Source organism: Varroa destructor, unplaced genomic scaffold (genome assembly GCF_002443255.2).
Source record: "Varroa destructor unplaced genomic scaffold, Vdes_3.0 BEIS01000005.1, whole genome shotgun sequence".
Lineage (NCBI taxonomy): Eukaryota > Metazoa > Arthropoda > Arachnida > Mesostigmata > Varroidae > Varroa > Varroa destructor.
Window position 1 is genome coordinate 28,523,203 of NW_019211458.1, and position 19,433 is coordinate 28,542,635.

General features: G+C 40.4%; 1 protein-coding gene across 2 annotated transcripts in view; it reads right to left on the reverse strand.

The window, feature by feature from the left end:
- Window positions 1-14,933, reverse strand: part of LOC111251597 (uncharacterized) — a 30,020-nt gene extending 15,087 nt beyond the window's left edge. Inside the window, exon 1 of one of the 2 annotated variants that reach the window (XM_022808286.2) lies at window positions 14,394-14,933. In XM_022808286.2, the coding sequence (XP_022664021.1) occupies window positions 14,394-14,463 (70 nt within the window). In that variant the 5' untranslated portion in view covers window positions 14,464-14,933. The remainder of the gene's footprint in view (window positions 1-14,393) is intronic. The other variant, XM_022808285.2, reaches the window with a different exon arrangement.
- Window positions 14,934-19,433: the final 4,500 nt, after the last annotated feature.

Below are 19,433 nucleotides of genomic sequence, written 5' to 3' on the forward strand. Positions count from 1 at the left end.
ACATTACGATTTAATTCTAACCGTCTCAAATATGCCAATGTTTTTCATACACCACACGAAATCCTTTATGTTCTATTTCTAGTGCTGTTTAATTATGGCGTATATCTGCTACAGTTGAAGAGTTGCCCAACTTCTTTAAGTGCAGTTATGTGTAAGCATTAAATATGTGTCACGTGTTAAGTTGCAAACTGGTAAAGTTAATAGCAATATTGTCACGAATTATAGGCTAACTGAAAGAGCGTGATCCCCAAGATTCATAGTCAAACAAACCGTCTCCTATGCTCTAGTTTTTATATCTATAAGGTATGAATAAACTTATTATTATATAATAATAAAAATGGTGGTAATAATAAAAAAATATTATGAACTAATTATAGGGTGTATTCAGTTTCGCAAAATTACAAAAACAAGCGACAGTTCCTCCCCTTAATCCCACTGCATCGTTTCATATTAATAATTTCATTATCTTCAGTCGTTGAGCATTTCGTCCTCATGTAGCACAACTATGCAATGCCCACTAACTATTTTCTGTTACGCGACCATATTTTCAGCGTTAATCTCCTTTCACCCGTTCTACCCACCTACCATCTTTATGTTCCTTTGTACCTTCACATCGTCACGTTATATTGATTTTTCCCGTTATACTCACACTCGCAGACGCACTACTAGGTTAATGGATACAAGAACATATGCGGGAGAACTTTTCTGTTTGTCCTAACACGTAAGTGTTCACATTCGCGTTCCCCCGGAGCCTCTTAGCGTAGTGGTGACAATATGCATTCGCGAGCAGCGCAGAAACGCATCATTAGGACTTTGGTCCGGCAGCTAGCATGGACGCAGGCTGTGGCTGTCTAATTATGCTAGGGTCAAAAACTATAATTGGACTTATTAGACCTATATCTATGACTTACGACCAAACAGTTCAGTAATGCTGACCTCCTCGACTAACGCATCTCACTTCCGACCTATCGAAACACGTATCCGCGAGATCACGCATCACCAAATGTCCAACGGCTTGCGGTATCCAGGCCTGCTAGGTAACTCAGATTTAGACGACTGAGCGGCCAATTAGTCCGACAACTGTGATATCGCGATACTCTCCTCCGATACCATCACCGAGCTGCGTGATCGAAGTGCAGAAGATAGACTGAGACTAGGGAGCAGTTGATTCATATGGCGTGAGACGCTTGATAGCTAAGCCATGAAGGTTCTATCATGATAGCGGCAGCGCGGAGCTGTCGCCCCTTTTAACTTCATGGGCTGCATGGCATATCCATATAGAATCAAGGTGACTGGGATCGTCGCACGCTGAGGTACACATAGGGTGTCCACGGATCGTTAAATGTCACAAATACGTCGGACATGCCACGGGAACTACAAAGCGTCAACTGCGGTAGCGAGCAGAGATCTTTCCATAAGCTGATTTGGGCACCTTGATAGTTATTTTATGGACATAATTGATATTGGTGCTATTACGAAAATTGTGGCCGTGTCGACTGCTGGCAATGCTAATGAAGATGTTTCATTTGGGCCCTATATGTTATTTGGAAAGCGCTCTCTTTGAATAATATAAGCAGATAGCGTGCCTGGCGGTTGCTTTGGTGGTGCCCGCTATATAGCGCACATAATTGATTGACATAATTGAATAGCGTGAATCTAATGAGCCACATATATGTAGTTAAGAAATATTAGCATAGCTAACTAAAGGACACATGGCTTCAACAATACTATGTGTTGAAAAATGTATGTCTTTGATTTCACCCTTTAGGTCATCAGCTAATAACCACAGACCCAACTCTATTTTCAGGTAAAGACCTGATCGAAGTAGGGATAACATCGATCGGAAATATTACTTTATGCTCTGGCGTATATTATAAAACTCGCCTTTGAGTGACAGGTTGCTCCTAAGTGAACTTTAAACAATGATCAGCATTCATGTGTTGTCCACCATACCTAGTAGATTTCTACTCTACAAATCTAGGTTTCTAGGCCGTCTATACGCTTCTGTTTTCGTTAGAACCTCACTCGGGCGCTGACTATTCTAAACCTATATATAGACTCGAATTATTTACGTCTGTCGTTGCTCGGAAACATCCGCCGCCATCTGCGCAGCATAACACGACGTACAGCATCATTCAAGAGTATAAACATGCATACGACGAATTGGTTAATAACAGAATTTGAAAATCTTTCCCTCCTCTAAGCATCTCGTCTCGATCATCTCCCGATCGCACTTTGGGGTGTCTCGTCAACGACGGCCCGAGCAAGCCCTATAACACATTTTCACAGGCGCCCCCTATGATTCTAATTTCTATCACCCTGTCGTTGCGTGCACGAAGCACGTCGACAAGTTTTTAATGACAACAGCAACGATGCTGAAAAGCACCCACTTAGCACCCAGCGTAGCTTTCATTTCGTCAAGTGCGGTACGCGGCTGCTTTGCGCTTCTCCTGTCACCTCGTGTATAAATGCGCGTCGCGGGAACGACAGGATGATCGTTTCTATACGGATCGGACGGAGTGCTAGTAGCGGAGTTAGAGTTTTGTGTAACGGATTTCCAAGCCGAGCGCTTCAAGCACAAGTTAACTTTTGGCGCCGTTCGCCGTTAAGAGCGTCGATGATAAATATCGTCGATGATGGGAGTTAGGCTTGCGGGTGCTGGTAACCGAATTGGATGAGAACTGCTTTCGATGTTCGTACAACGTTTCGCTCGGCTGGCGTTGCTGAAACTAACGCCACATTACTGCTCAATACTTAGTACAGATACAGGAAGTATCGGCAAGGCAGGCACAACCTGTTTACCTAAAAACATATTTATAATCCACAGAGCGTTGGTACAAGACACAAGCTCTCAAACGTGTTAGGCTTCATGGCGCTTTCTAGGGTCGGTTGCCGCCTTACGAGGTTCGGGCAACTCGGGGGGCGAGGGAAGCGCAAACGATATTGAAAATGCGATCAAAAAAAGAGGTCTCAATAGAGACGTTTTACAACTCTCAATGCTATATTTCGGACCAGAGTAGCTGGCTGGCTGGAAGAAGAGCAAACCTCCTAGCCAAGCTGCTAAAGGTACCCCATGCTAGTCAATTGAGCTTTACACTGTTGATTCTATTTAACCTCTCTGGGCCAGTAGCTGGAGCGTAACATCGAACTTTCACTACTTCCACTACTGTCAGCGCTCGCAGCCTTCTGGGTCCTGGGTCCTGACTTCGTTCCCGTATGGATAGGTGGCGAAGTAAAGGCGATACGGCCTGCTGCTAACTTTCGAGCGTCCTTTTAGCTATAGCTTTCGCCGCTATTGCTGGTGCCTGCCTTTAAATCGTCTTGCTGTCATCACTTTTGATCCTGGAGATCATATACGGTCGAACAGCTCCCCCGGAAATACTTGAAGATACGAACAGGAGTGAGGAAACCAGACTTATGAACGGAGAAAGTTAGTCTAGGATCCTAGGCGAGGAAGCAAAAAAGTTAAGGCAGTTTTGCGTAGAAAAGACAACAAACTGCTCTGAAGTGTGAAACGACAACTTGTACTATTTGATTTCGCCACGGGAGTTAAGGGCTCGATTTTTAAACGTTGCGGCCATCGTTATACTTGAATGTTTATGCTGGGGCTGTATTACTAAAATCGATGGGCAGAAATGGGTAGAGCGGAGCGAGGGGGTGTAAATAGCTGGAATCAGATAAGGATAGCTTTGGAGTAACTGGTTCAATTTTCGCCTGTACTGAAAGGTCTGACTAGCGCGTGAACGCGGACCTGAAGACATGAGCAGACAAAATGTGTTGAAGGGTAAGCGTTATTTAATAATAAATAAACATTTGCTACAAAAAGTCTCATTTCATTTGCCCATTTGTTTGCAGCCGGAGTAGGCTGATTTTCTGTAGATCGCTCATATTTTATCCTGGGACTTTTTCCGCACAAGCCATTTACCCACTTAATAGCTGCTCCTGTTTCCCAAGATGAAATTTACTTTGGCGCCTAAAACTTTCGATTAACTAAGTGAATCGTAAACCGATGACGACAATTTCTCATTTTCCATACTTAAAAACAAAACGGCAAAATCCAGAGATCAGCATCGTCCACACTGATATATAATTAAGTAGACGAATGTATATACTTAAGTGCAAACTGTGTGGCGCGAACGAGTGCGCTTAATGTGTATTTAATGATAAAATCGACGGCGGGACGAAGCCCAAGAGTTGCCCTCTAGAATGCCCTAGGCCGATGCTGACAGCGGTCATTGAAAATTTACTGTAGTGGTTGATTGCTCATGTGAGTACGAGTTATTCATTAAATATCGTTTTTATTTTTAGCACATTTTATTATTAGCATTTTAAAGTATATATAGCTATTCTTATTATTCCTGAAGCTATTCTTGATAGCAAAATTACTAAGGTTATAACGATTTGGTTTTGAAAATAAACTTGTATATAACGCAGCCTTTTCCTTGTAGGTTTTCTTTGAGTGATGAAAAATCGAGCTTAGCTCATAATCTTCAGATATTAGGCAAATACTAGTTTGACACAAAACACACATATAATAAATAAATATATCTATATATATATACACTTAAGCAGCCAGACACGAACGTATATATAGTCTTGCCTAGCATGACCGTGTCGACACTGATTATTTTTTACTTGGAATTTATGAGCCAGTTTATGCTGTCACTGTGTTTTAAAACAACGGATCACGAAAGGCTATGAACAAACTAAGTGATTTATCTGCTTATTTCTAATTCTGTAGTAGAATAGTATACCCGCACAAATCGACTGGCAGTAAATTTTGGGGTATAGCTAAATTGACATGGGTTCGTTGAACACAGGATTTAACATGTCTATATAGGCATCGACGACCCGTTCTTTTGAACTTCATCATCATCCCTTCAGACTCGTTTAAAGGTAAACAAATGGGGTGAGCCCTCGTTATAAATAAAGTCAAACGAACATATTTAGCCCGGTGCAACTTTTTTATCCAACATGAATTTCTTGACAATGATAGCGTCCATGTCTTCGCTTTTCCCTCATCATCCAACTGAGCAATCTCTTCTGTCTAAGGTAACTGCTAATATCCACCAAATCAACTATAAATAGTTAGTGTTTATGATCTATGATACAGTTTTGTTTCTGCGGCAAATGGCAAAAATATCATAGGTAATGATGTTATAGCTGACATCTACTAATCTGTTGTACGTTATTTGTAGTGCAAAAATCTGACTTGTCACAAGAAGCCCGATTTTACTTTTTCTCCCTCATAAGGTACGCCTGTGATTGCGAATTGCGTTAAGGGGTCATGCACGTTATTGAGGTTTTTTGAGCTTCCTCAGTAACTAGACACGTGTTCGTTATTAATTTACGATCACTCGATGTAAATAGGGGCAGACATTACTCCTTCGAGGTATAGAAGATACTGACCGTTATCCCCCTGGCTTTTCAAGCGTTGAATCAGAAGGGAAGGACATGATATCCGTTTGCAAGCAATCTGTTTCCCTACCGTTAGCTCAGATAGCGAGAATTACGTGTGACATTGACAGGTGGCATCGTGTAGTTTTCCTAATAGCTGCTTTGGAATTGCAGAGCTCGATTTGAACAACTGACCACATTCTAGAAAACGTTCCATTAGCAAGAAAGGCACCATGGTCAAAAAAACCTTGTAGAAGTTCTGCCTACTTTTAAAAGTTGCCAGAGTTCAAAGTTACCCGGAAAATGAAGTTACTAGGCCTTCTAACGAATATTATTGTGTATTATTTATTTAAACTTAGATATGAGATGGTTTGTAAGCTCGGATCGTTTCAATTGCATACCTTTAACAGCACAAACGAAACAGGCAAACGGTACTTTTACTTCACTTTCCATTTTTCTAAAACACCTATATAATTCAATGTTATGGGCCTGGATTGCAACATGAAGCAAAATTAATAAATAAAGCAACTTTCTAATAAAATACACTACGTTTTGTAAATGAGATATTGGATCACGCATTTCTATAGAATTTTCGGAAGCGCATTACCTATGTTTAAGTACTAAGATAACACTGTCAATAGAGATAAACTGTGATCATCAATTTGAATTGAATTTGAATGAATCACAATTGAAATTCCCTATCACCAAAAATTCCACTGGATAGTGTTATCTCTGTTAAACAAACGTTCGTCAAAAAATTTTACGCTACAAATTAGATATATCCGTCTTGTGATCAAATTGCTTTTGACATTCATTTTAATAACAATAGCTGAATGATAACTTTTCTTACTTTTGACGGCATTTATGCCAAAATAGCGTATTTTTAATTAATAATTAAATTTTAGTTAAAAATTTGACCTAGGAAGCTTATAATTTCGGACTAGATATGTGACCTTTGGACCCTAAGAGACTCGTGTCCTATCGAGTTTAGATAAGTTAAAATTAACGCGATAGGTCGTACTTAGAGTAGAATAAATTAGCACAACACCCTTTTTTTTGCAGTAAATATATATATATATATATAAATAATCTAATGACCCCCCCCACACTGAAACACTCAAGCGATCAATCCGTATTGCACCATTCTTTGTACGTTTATCCAAATCAAGGCATTGCCTAACTACGGACACATGTTACCCGCGTTAGACACTCCTCCATAATATATAAGTAAAGCTGCTATTATTTTTCCTAGGGCAAAAATAGAAATTGAGCAATGTCCAACCAATCAACCAACGCATACTCCTGTTCTCGACAGAAATGACCACACAATGAATAGAGCTAATGGGGTCACTAGATGCGGCTTGCTGTCATGAATTACTCGTAGCCAATGTTTTACTTAAACTACTGTGCCAATAGGAATAACAGGGACAACGCCAATGCCCGCTCACTAGTCTACGAAAGGCCATCGGTGACTGCCTACAAAGATCGTTAGCGGGCTCATTCTGAACTATCTCCGACGCTATTCTCTTTTCTCTGAGCACACTATTGGTTCGAACAATATTCTGACCCGTTTTCTGCCCGCGGCCAGTAGCTGTTGACAAAACGTCAGTCGCCGATCAGACGCGTTTGGTGGACGTATCTTGTGCGACAGTCGTGTTGTTGCCTCTCCATCACCGTACGCGGTAACACTGTCCCCTAACCGTCGGTATAAGACCGGGCGAGAGCTGGGTTATTTAGCAGTGATACGAACACGCTTGCGTAACCTATAGAATCAACGGAGCGCGTTTTGTCCATCGAATCTAATCGGCAGAGCCTAAGCCCTTCTCCGTTTGGCTGCCCAATGGCTTCATTTTTTTGCGGGTAGCGCAAACAGACACGGCAACCGCAAATAGCCGATGCGCGTTGAAAGATCTGCCGCCGCTGCTGCTGCGAAACAGGACGTTATTAATCTTTCGTTCGCTAAAGACATATGGACAAATTTAAAAGCAACAAATAGTCTGTAGTTCGTGTCCGAGAGTCCGGGAGTCAATACTGGGAACAATGATATAGAAATTGCTCTCTTTAATCATCTCATTGATATAAATCGTAACAAACGTATGTGCCGTTGCAATTCGAATGTCGGACTCAGCAATTGGCGGGATTTTTTTTTTGGTAGGTGGAAAAAAGTATCTTCAGGTGGAAAATAATGTTAGATTATTCTAATTCATCCATCCGACACGAATATATAGTTATGATATCGTTTTCAGATAATCTTTTTGCGTCGGCAGGCTCTTCTAATACACGGTTGGCATTCTAGTAAATAAGGACAAAAACAACGCGAGGTTAAGGAATAATCGTGTAACAGGCGGGTTACGCGTACTACTGGATAGAGCGTGCCAGCCATCGTCATAAACTTTACCAGTTCCATAACACCGAAACGAAAGCGATGACATACGATGATAAAGAGTCATTTCATTATTTAACGACCCGATACTAAAAGCCATCAATTTATTAGTGGAAATCTATCCCTGCCCGCTAGCGTTATATCGACCAGATTAATGAAGAGTTATGGTAAAGGCACGAATCACGTTAATTTCTATATGAACCCATTTGACAGGCTCAATGGCCTTCATGGAAACAGGTGAAGAACCATAGACCGAAATGCACGAACGCTTTCGTGATTTCTGCATAACTTAATGCAAATGCAATTGTACTCATCAATGATATTATTATAACTGAATGTTTACTACAAACTCCACACACATTACAGAAAAAAATCTTATCTTGCTATATAATCTTTCATGATAACCTTCATCTTTGCACTTATCTTCAATTTCCTTTGAGATTTTCTGTCTCGCTTTATCACTTTGAACCTACTTAAATAATTAAGAAAACACTGCACATTATTAGATTGGAAAGCCAAACTCCGGTCGATGTTAGATTTTTATTGCTTTTTTTTTTTTTGTAACTGTTGGTTTCGTAGCATTTTTCTGGGCGTGCCTATTACTCAGATATCTTTGCTGTCGGTCTTGTGAAAGCGAAAAACCAGTCTGTGTAAGTATCTTTCATTTTTACCGTTCTTTTTTTTTTGTTTAATTTTATAATACACAGGGATAGAAAACAAATGTCTATAGCTCTCTCTGTTGATTATCTCTTCTCTGTTGTTTTCACTCCTCGTTATCCGGAAATATTCAACTATTTAAGGGTAATTAGTGCTAGAGCTTCTGGAGTTCTACGATAGAACAGCGAAAAAATATAAGAATAAGTAATTTATTATGGGCTACTATCGCAGTTTTTTTGCATTGTCCAGCTAGGCTCGGGAACCTGAACAGTCTATCCAAGAGAAACGACCTGGTTAGGGCAACCTGTAGAGAGTGGCAAAAACCTCATGACCCAATAGGCAGTCATGGCTCTCGTTTCTTCATACCTCACCAGAATGTCGAGTTACGTGTCGCGTGAGACCGTACGCCTGCTTCATTGTCTCCCATCCCTATACCCATGACAGACTCATAACAGGGGCTACGGCCCCTGTTATGAGTCTGTCATCCTTGTTCCTGGCCCTAGACATCAGATTCTGCCTTCCTACATTATACAGGCGGTACTGAACTTCCAGTATAATTACAAAAAGGGGCAAACATGGAACATTACTAATCCGATAGTACAGGCCCTAGACTCATGTTCACGTGAAAGATTTTGATGTAAAATGGCCTAAGTTAGTTTTTGTCCTGTTTGGGTATTAGGGATACATTTTTTTTTCATGCCTTTCGAAGCCCCCCACAATCTGAGAAAATCTATTCGCAGTATAATTATTCTAGAATTTGGCTAAAACGTCAAAGAAAGAAAAAGCTTTTCTAGGCGTAGTACTTTCCTAGATTTAAGTCCGTTTGAATAAATCCTGCTGCGGCGGTAAGTCTACAGGTAAAATTTTTCAAACTTGGCGTATAGGTGCGCTTCGGGTCAATTTTTAGCAGGTCAACTCCTGACACAAAAAACTTGAGTAGAAGTTAGAGACAAAGGTTGATTTTTACCATTTTAAGCTATGTCGACTTAGACTTCTTTGCACGACCCCCCCCCCCTCCCTTGTGTGTTCAATGTCAGTAACTGCAGTTGTGTATTAGCTGACATGTCAGCTGAAATATTGTTACAGCTGAGAAACTATTGCTATCGTTTTGTTCTCCATACTTGGGATAAACGCTATGGCGTCGCTCTTACTTCCATTGTTTTGAACAGGGCAGCAACTCGTAAACTATGGGAAGAAACATATCCAATATGTCCATATAGGACATAAAAAGCAAGGGTATGCCATTCGAAACGGTTCCAATAGTGTTATAGTCGTAGAAAAATACGAGCCACAACTTCCGATTAAGATAAAACGGAGAGCCACAGAGAGACATAACGCGAGCGATCCAAATGTCTGTTACCGCCCGACATTTTTCCGCAATGTACTCTTATCCTTTACATGAAGTTGTTGCCTGTTCAAATGGTTATCTCAGGCCCAGCTCCGGCGGCCACGGCAGTCTACGAGTGCATACAGTCACACTGTTCTATTGATTAGAATAATGTATTTTTTTATTCGAAAATATCCTACTCGTTGTGCCACACTGTCTAAGTGGTTCATTGGTACGTAGCCGGGAATTAGCTACTAATTAAAATTATACCGGTCACCAACTAGGACTGACTATATGATATGATTTTCTCAACAGAATAACAATAACAGAGGACAACGGATTTGTTTACTTTTCTTAAAATGCCGGACCGCCATTAATAGCTGCAGTAACGAAAAACCGACGAAATGAGAAAGAAAGAAGCAAAGGTCGTGGCAAGGGAGTCTACGACTGGGCCAAATGGTGGGGTTGTTCAGTTAGTGAACCGGCTGCCCTTAAACAAACGGACGGCGTGCGGAAGTTAGCAACTGTACAATTCCGAAGTTCACTTCGCGAGAAGATAAAGAAAAACTAATTATTAAGACCGTTAGTGTGAAACTTATCTTATACGTTAAGCAGGGTCAGAGATTGTATCGTAGACTGGAGAATCCGATGGGAATCCGGTAGGCAAATGTGGTGTTTATTCAATTAACGCTTAGACGACAAAAACTGTGCTACGAAGATAGCTTCTTAGCTTAGATTTCATCAAGGGAATACCTAATTGGGTCGACAGGAACTGAAAAAACATATATATATATCAAAATTACTTTTCTTATAAAAATTGATTTTAGAAGAGAAAAGGCAGTGTGTTTTCCAACGTAGCCCCTAGTTGTTTTTAGCTAGCAGCTAAACAAATAGGCATCTCATCTAGCAAATCACGGAGTACCGTTTCCTTTTTTCCATATCAATGATTTTTCCCTAGTCAAAATAGCAGCGATTCCTGCTTCATCAAGCTCAATCTGATATGAGTTATTTTTTCCTAATACGCTGAAATTTCGTAAAATGAACACATGACTCTGTCACCACTGTATATCTGTTTCACACAACGAACAAACTAGCGAAGCGTGCAAAGTTTTCGTAACAGGGTCTTTCGCTTTGTATCAGCAATGTGTAGTATGATACGAAACTTTGTGTCGTTATCGCCGGAAAGGATTTGTGAAGTCTCTGTCCCTGTTGCTACATGCATTGACGTTGGAAAAACAGCCATGTCCCATAAGTTTTAGCAGAAATCCAATGATAACGGCCAGATGTATCTACTATGCCGGAGGCACTCTTTCCTTTCCCCTAGCGTCCCACTCTTCGCAAATATTATTGCTGAAAATGTCCTGGAAAGCTGGCTGGAGTCGGAAGGGTCGACTAACTGGGTATTCAATACTTCATATTTCAAAGTTTGTTTCGGACCCTTCATACACACACACACACACACACACACACACACACACACACACACACACACACACATACCATGAAGAAAAGCAGTATCTTTGATGATCGTATAGTCTAGGCTGCTTCGTCTGACAGAGGCAAAACCTTATACAATAAATTGTATTGTGCAAGTGCATCTCACGAGACGCAGTCGTACAATAAGGTTTATTATATCGTATTGTAAAACGAGACGTCTTTGCGGCTGTGCGGTGGAAAAGGCCCACGTTCCCTACATTCGCTTAAGCGTTTGAGCAGCTGAAAGGTAACTTTATGGTAACAAATTTTTGAAACACAACATACTGATAGCAGTAGATTCCAAAGCTTTCCATTTATATATATTTTTATATAAGAACAAATCTGTTCCTACGAGCTTAAGGATTTTGTGCTGTTATTGACAGTAACAGTGGAATAAAGTCGTCAAGCCTTGCTTAAGTTAACCAATTCAACTAGATTAATCTCCAATGCAAGCAGGTATTTTTCTACCCTTCAGAATTAACACTCTAAATCGGGACGCGATTAGTCATAATGTATGCAAAATGAAAATATCAAGGCACGTCTCTTCGGTTTACGCAGAGCACGATGCTCGTGCGATCGTGCATGATCAAGCTGCAAAGAAGCTCTACGATGCAGCCGTCATACTAGAGATAACGGGGAAAGTGACCGGGAGAAATCGAATGGGAAAACAAAATAGGTAGCAAAATCATTTCTGTGTGCTAAGGGGTACTCCGTAAAACGTGTGGACAGGATGATTCTCCGTCTTCGGTTTTGATCACTAATTTATCCTTAGTTGTTAAATCAACTATTGAACCACTAGATTTTACGATCTGTATTGTGCAATACTTAGTGTCAAAACGGTACAATCAGCAATTATAACAAATGCATTTACATCAACGTTTCTGCCTTAATTGAAGACAAGGTCGAGGTACGTCCACGTTCAGTATTGGGTAACGAGTGGCACAACTTCGGCAGTGGTTGAAGTTGGAACGAACTGTGCTCATAAAAAATACTGCTCATATCTCATATTCTGTACGCAATATTTGCGGGTAAAATTGCACATGTTCACAGTTGTTATATACCATCATGTCACTGACAAATAATATTTATCTAATTAAAAGTTGATTCGGATCACTAGATGTTCATTGCTCTCATAGTAACTAAACTAGAAATTGTTAGGTGCGTTTACTCGGCAAAATGCGAGAAAAAAGTCAAATAAAAAATTTTTTAGAGGCTATTTTGCAAAGACGGGATTGTAGTTATTACCTTCACACCCTACCATTGCTAATGGGGCATCAAAAACTTTAGCAGTTGTACTCAGTAGCGCAATTGATACTCCCATTCGTTTCTGCTGTTTTTTTGCAGCTGGTCACAGTATCGTGGCGTAATTCGCTTGAATCTTATTCAGTCCTAAAGTAACGACTATCACTTCCAGTTGTGTACGAACGTATTTGGCCTGAACCACAATAGATAATGGTGCCAAGAAGTAATCAAACCACCGAAAAACATCACGTCAGCCGCGTTCAGCCCCTATTCGGTACGCAGTCGCGTAGAACTCAACGGCAGCAACTATATCGAAAGAATAAGTGACACAAAGGAAATAAATCTGACGCTAGGCAACACGAGGATTCGGATGCTTCCTTCTTATTCATAACGCCGGCTTTGTCCCGCAAGAAAAGTAAGCGGGATTTCGTTCTCCCTTCTTTTCCTATAAACATATTTCATCCGCTCATCCACAAGCGGCTGCCTGATCCGGTTTGAAAGGGAAAATATCTATAAAACGCGAAAAATCGCTGGATCACGTGAAAATAGATATATCTTAGGAAAATGCTGGCACTTACAACAACATTATATATATATATATATATATAGCTGTATGTGTGTATATGCGTAGCGCGTACGTTTCGCGCGTGCCATGTTTGCAAAAAGACCGTAACAAAAATTAGCCTTTGGATAACGCCGTAAACAGAAACAAGTAATTTCGCGTCAATAGCATCAAACGTATTTGTTTTGATCATGAACGTCCATTAGCCTCTACGCGTAAAGGAGAAATTAATAGCACTTTTTGTCTCCGTCCAATTAGGTAACGATGGGGCATTTGACAAGCGCCGCTATTGACACCACAGCGTACCGGTTTCTATGCACACATATCACTTAACGCACATGTAGGATATAATGACTTCCTTATGAAGAAATAAGCATATACGCATTCTGAACCGCTATCAATCAAGATAAATTTGATAACAATTGACTGTGGCGTTGTTCTATTTGCTACCGTTTTTATCTTAGGTGTGCATATGTATGAGTGACCTCGTCACATAGTGATCGAAGGAAGTTCGATTGAAGTTTGGGTGCGAACTGATTACAGCTTAAGGCACTGTGCCCAGGTCGATGTGCGGTGATCTCATATGCCGAAAAAAAGGCGTGGGTCCTGCTCTATTTCAATTACACCCTCGCATATTAGACGCCTGTACTAATTATAGTATACTAACATGGATATGCTGCATGTGCCTGACGCAACGTTTATTATGTCAGTTCAATGGAAATTTGTCAAGGTTCTTTTCACCTTAGTTGGGTATTAACATAATAATAGTAATGTCAGATGCAAGATGAATTCGATTAAACCGGGTCAATTTAAGTCAATGCAAAGAGTTGTGTTCCGAAAGCTGCAAGTAATCTAAACGATGTACCTGTTACCCCATTTTTTTACGATAAGTTGATTATTTATGCATAGAAGTTTGACGTTGCACCTTGCAGGGGGCATTCTGTAATATATCTCTTAAAATGACATTAACGTCATCATTAGCGTTACCGGCTATTGAAAGCCTTATAGATTCGTAAAATAACGAACCTATCAATCCAATCCTCAACGCTCAAGATATAACTACACAGGGAAGGAATACCTGCCACAGCGGAACAGCATATAACGTGGGCGAAAAGGATCAGCGGCGAGCATCAATAAGCGATTTAAATCTGCCCACTTTAGTCCAAAAGAATGAATGTGAATATAGTATGATGCCTGTTGGGTAATGGCATAACTACGATTATATAGCTCGTAACGAGGCAATGCTTATACGTTAAATTTCTGTACATGAACTCAACTAAATAGCCTTAAGGACAGAAAGTTAGTAGTGTCAAAAATAATGGCCTAGGTTTGTCTACAAGAGCGCTTACCTCTGTTGAGTGAAATGCCAACTAATAGGACCAACGCACAATATTTTCCGAGCACCACAATATTCATCATGTCTGTGTTAACTGCCTTTATATGATCTACTTTTATAGAAATTTTTCCGTTTCACCCTTGCACTAGCACGTTACTCGCGGCTTTTTCATTTGTCTCCAGTCAGTCCGTAGTAAAAAAAAGGCTAGTTTCTCCACGATTCAACATGAAGTCTTTCGGAAGAGAGATCCTACTTCCATTCGTAGAAGGGCAGAATTGTCTCTGCTGTCGTTTTCCCACCTTCTACTTCATTAATGTCAAAAACGAAACTCCATGACAATGATACTGATAATTCACTGATTGATTCGTGTGTATTACTTCAATTGCTATATAATCAACAAGCAGTGTCCTTTTCCTCAATAACGGCACGCATAATTGCCACTGACTAGAAATGACGAACAAAAATCCTAGTTTTTCCGAATCGGGTTTCCACGGCGCGCCAAGACGCGTGTCTCGTCCAAAGAACGAGATCCTAAACACTGCGCGCCCTATGTCCTGACCCGGCGGTCCACGCCGTCCTGTTGTGGTTGTCCTGCTGCAGTCCCTCACCCTCCGCTCTCAACGATATATCCTCTCTCGAAATCCTTTCCACATTTTCTCCAGGGGTGTTACTGCTTAGTGTACTATTTGTGGGGCCCTGTGAATTGAGCTCGAGCTTGATGTGCACTGCGACCCTTATTACTACGAAATAACTGATACGAATAGGCGCATTGAAAATATTCTTTCGGCGCAGACTACACTCACAAACTAGTTGCGTTTTTATTGAAAAAATACAAACGGTAGATGTACAAAGAGGAATCGAGTTCTCTTTTTCTGGCAATGTACGAATGCAAAACATATATATCCCAAAGTTGAAACACTCAAAATTAAATAACATTTTCTAGCGGGAAAACCATGTTATTAGATGAAGAGCGGGTTTTAAGGTTACACAATGCCAACACCATATAATAGATGTGTTTCTTTAGGTCTGAAGTTTTATCGCAGCCTTAAATAGGGCATTTAAGACCAGAAAACGTAGGTTTTAGATGATTAAACGATAACAAGAGCTATTTAATTGAATTAGTTATTGCATATTTACAGTCGGTAAACGTAAGAGGAGCATCAGGTACATCGTGTATTGGAATGCCGTGTTGATGGCGTGCTTCCCATATACTCATAATGAATACTACTCGGTATCCATTTAAAGGTACAATTTTTGTATTTCTATAGGCACTAAGTAAAATACCTGGTACTAAGTTAACGTTTTTCTTTATTATTACACTTATTGTAGTAAATAAAGGCTGTCAACCGACTTTAGCTGAGTCTTTATTTTATTAAAGTTGACGTTCATAAAGTGCGCGGGTTAGAATAATTCGACTGAAATTCCTTTGTCAAGAGTGAGGAAATTGAATAACTTGACTTTATAAATCCAAACACGAAGCGATAACGTCGGCATGTGGATCGCTTGTCAAGCTGTTAATGTTCCCGTTACCCAATAGACGCCTCATGGTTTTCTCATGCATTCATGGTGGATACTACCAGGTTCATCGCACGTTTTCGAGCCAAAATTTAAACGCTACTTCAGACTTTGTTTAATCTAAGCTAAAGTTGTTTTTTTTTTAAAGTAAGTAATGAATGTTATAATATGCCGCCCTTGTCTACTGAGAGACGCCCTAATAATTTCGCCGTATGTGTTGTCTGCTGTCTATTAATTCGTATGCAGGCAGCGGGCTCCCATCTATTGCTTCTAGGGAAGCATCAACACCTTTTCTTTCGTAAGCGGGTTTTGTCTCTACAGATCAAGTAGGATCGGCTCGACGTCCGGATATATTGGTGGAATATATATAACACGTGTTAAACACACACGAATCGATGCCCATAAAGGCATATTTGACAACAATAACTAATACGTTTTCATGAACTACACGAAAAGGCCCTGTATACACATGCCCCCACTAGATATAGGCACATTAAAGGCACACTATCGTCTCAGACAAACACGTTTACCATGGCCGTTCGTAGGCGGCATAAATGCATAGGCCCATTGGGCGTAAAGAGACAGGACAGGGAATCAGACAAACAGAGCCGCTCACTACCGCACTACAAGCAATTTCTTTGCATTGCGTATTATTATTTTCCTAATGTATTTGCTATGGATGAAACTGCAATAAAAAAGTAACTGGTATCACTAATGTGTCGCTTTTGGTAAAACCGTCACGCTCAATATTGTATATGTGTTTGAAAAGACCGCTGGCACGCGGCCCGGCGAGACCCGATTTTGTCATTCGGGCACAACTATTTACGCTTAATTTTCTCAGTCGCTTCTCACGAAAAGGATAGATTGGCCTATTCGTTGAAAATTATCGTGCGGAAAGCAGGTACTCTACTGGAATGAGCTAAGCTTCAATAGATTCCACTGGGCATCTAGACACTCACTCATCCTGCCATTGGCCTAGTGGAATCGCTTAATCAATGCCACCGTCGCGCTCGCTGTGCTGCTGCAAGAACATATACAGAGGTAAAAAAGACGACGTGTGCCTATTCGTTACATCCATCAAAAGATCAAGATCAGTTATGGCTTACATGGTAGTTCCTTGTGATATATTGATATAAAGGTGTCGGGACAAATGCCTCTAAGACTGTTTGTTAAGGCGGGAGTAATCGTACATGGTTTTATGGGGATACTACGAGATGCATTAGTTGGTATTCAATAATTAACGACTACTGAAAGGGGTTGTTTCTAGACAGATGCGTTTTAAGAGTTCGGATTTAAGGAATCTAATTCCCTTGCTGGAATTTTCGAAACAGCACGTAGAAGTATATATAGAACCGTGCGTACAAATTTAGATGTGTCAGCGATGTGAGATACAAATACAAATACAGATAAGGAAAGTGTAGATTACCGGTTCGAAATCGTGCAATATTATGGCAGCAAAGGGCAACTGTATACGTTTGCCGAGATCAACGAAAACGCTTGAAGTATTACGTGGTGCGATGTCCTTTTGAATTCTAAGGATGCTCTATTTTTAGTAGTTGTCGTCGTCTTTGCTGTTTATTTGGCGGTGTTTGTGAAAACAAGTTTTGTTTGTACGTTTAGCCTAACTTATTTTAACAAACTTGACTATGGCAGCTAAAGCCTGATTTCATTAAAATGGCTTACAGTGAATGAAGATATCATCAAAGCTAGTCGTTAGGATCGTCGTGCTTCTTTCAAGTAACAGCAATAGTAATGGGAATTTTTTTAACATACCTACTTGTGGCTGGGAAAATGCATTACTCCAGTAATGCATTTTCCCAGCCACAAGAACAAATATGCTTCATAAGCCTTCATTATATGCGTAAATGTGTCTTTTATTGCTCTTATAGTGCTCGGTACTAATTAAAGAAAGTAACTATACTCGTAAAGGGACTCACCTCCATGTAGATATACGTATGAGGTACATCAATGAAGACAAATTTAAGTTAAATCTGTGCTAACTTTATTTGCTTCTAGAAGTTAACTGTATAAATTCGTTTACCTTAAATAAGAAAAGAACATCTTTTATGATCTCAGCTGTTTTATTTAATGCGAGGAAAAAACACGAAGATAAGCTAGAACAAAATTTAGCTAGAACAGAGCCAGAATTAACAGACCAATCGCAAGAAGAGAAATAAATGGCGCTTTTGCAAGACCTGTAGATTTCCTCTGCCAAAATTGACGTTATCGTTATCTTTCAAAGGTCTTATTTTCACATACTTCGCACATATATATTTCCAATTAGGGATGCATGTAAGAGTTACAAGCCATATTGATAGTTTAAAACTACCGAAAATAATCAAAATTTCACTCAATCCAATCAAGGTTCTAGTTTCTAAACGTCCAATAGTAAAAATCTTGCATGATAATACGGTGTGCTAGTTAAGTGGGCACAAGGATAGGGGCTAAATTGGACGCATACAACGATTTCACATGCTATACACCCAAAAAAAAGTCTCAGGACTATTCAATCCATTATGAGAAGCAATTAAAGTATGACAGTATACATTTGGCTGTATGGTCGCGTCTAAACCTGATATTCTCACCGGCTGGGCGCTTTTCTGAAGAAAGGAATATTGAACCATGACGATAGGTATAAAACATATCTCTCCAACCTGTAACCTAGCATTGCAATGCATCACGCAATCCGGTTGTACATTCAATTGTAAAAAAGCTAGGCGCGTATCAGCAATCTACATGTTTTTAGGCAAATGTTGAAGCCTAATCATATTTGTGCATCTTCATTCAACACGATGCGGCACAATTAACAAAGCGACTGCATCGTAATCAATGGATCTTAAGTGACCAAATGGGGACGTATTAATATATGTTTTTGCATGACGTATCGCAAATTCTACCATGTCACGAGCATAACTCGACATTTGTTGGATTGTAGTATGTTCTTTTTGAATAAACAAGCTTCGCGTGTTTATATATGTTCTAAACGTTTGGCTTTTCATGTACTTCCGACGAAGGCAAGCTTCTGCCCACAATCATCGTTCTACCATGGGCCACCGACGCTCGATCAACTGTTCGGCGTCACCGCTGCCAGGTCGCGTCAGACCGCTTTTGTTGCAGGTCTCAGTGGACCTTAGTCGTCCTAATGGGACATGGGGGGGCGCCGTCCTTTTCTTCTTGGACGTCTCTCCGAGCCCAGAGGATTACAGCAATTTGTGCCTTCTACTGTGTCTGCTTTTGCGGCTACTAGCGCGGCTGCCGGTGCGGCCAGTTGCGAAGTGAAGTGCACCGTTGGGAATTGATGAGGACCCGGGCGAAAGAAAGCTTCCGAATTGACTGTCGGCAGGTTAGCCTCGTCGAACGACGAAAAATAACGTAAAAACACGACGAGATAGGGAAGAAAAACGGAACAGAGAAACAAATATATGAAGGAAGGAAAATAAATCAAACAGTGAATAGCAGCTGTCACGGATGGGAATAGAGTGAATAATAGAGGCTGAGGGGATGAGGCTCAACGGACTCGAAAAGCTTCCAGCTTTGA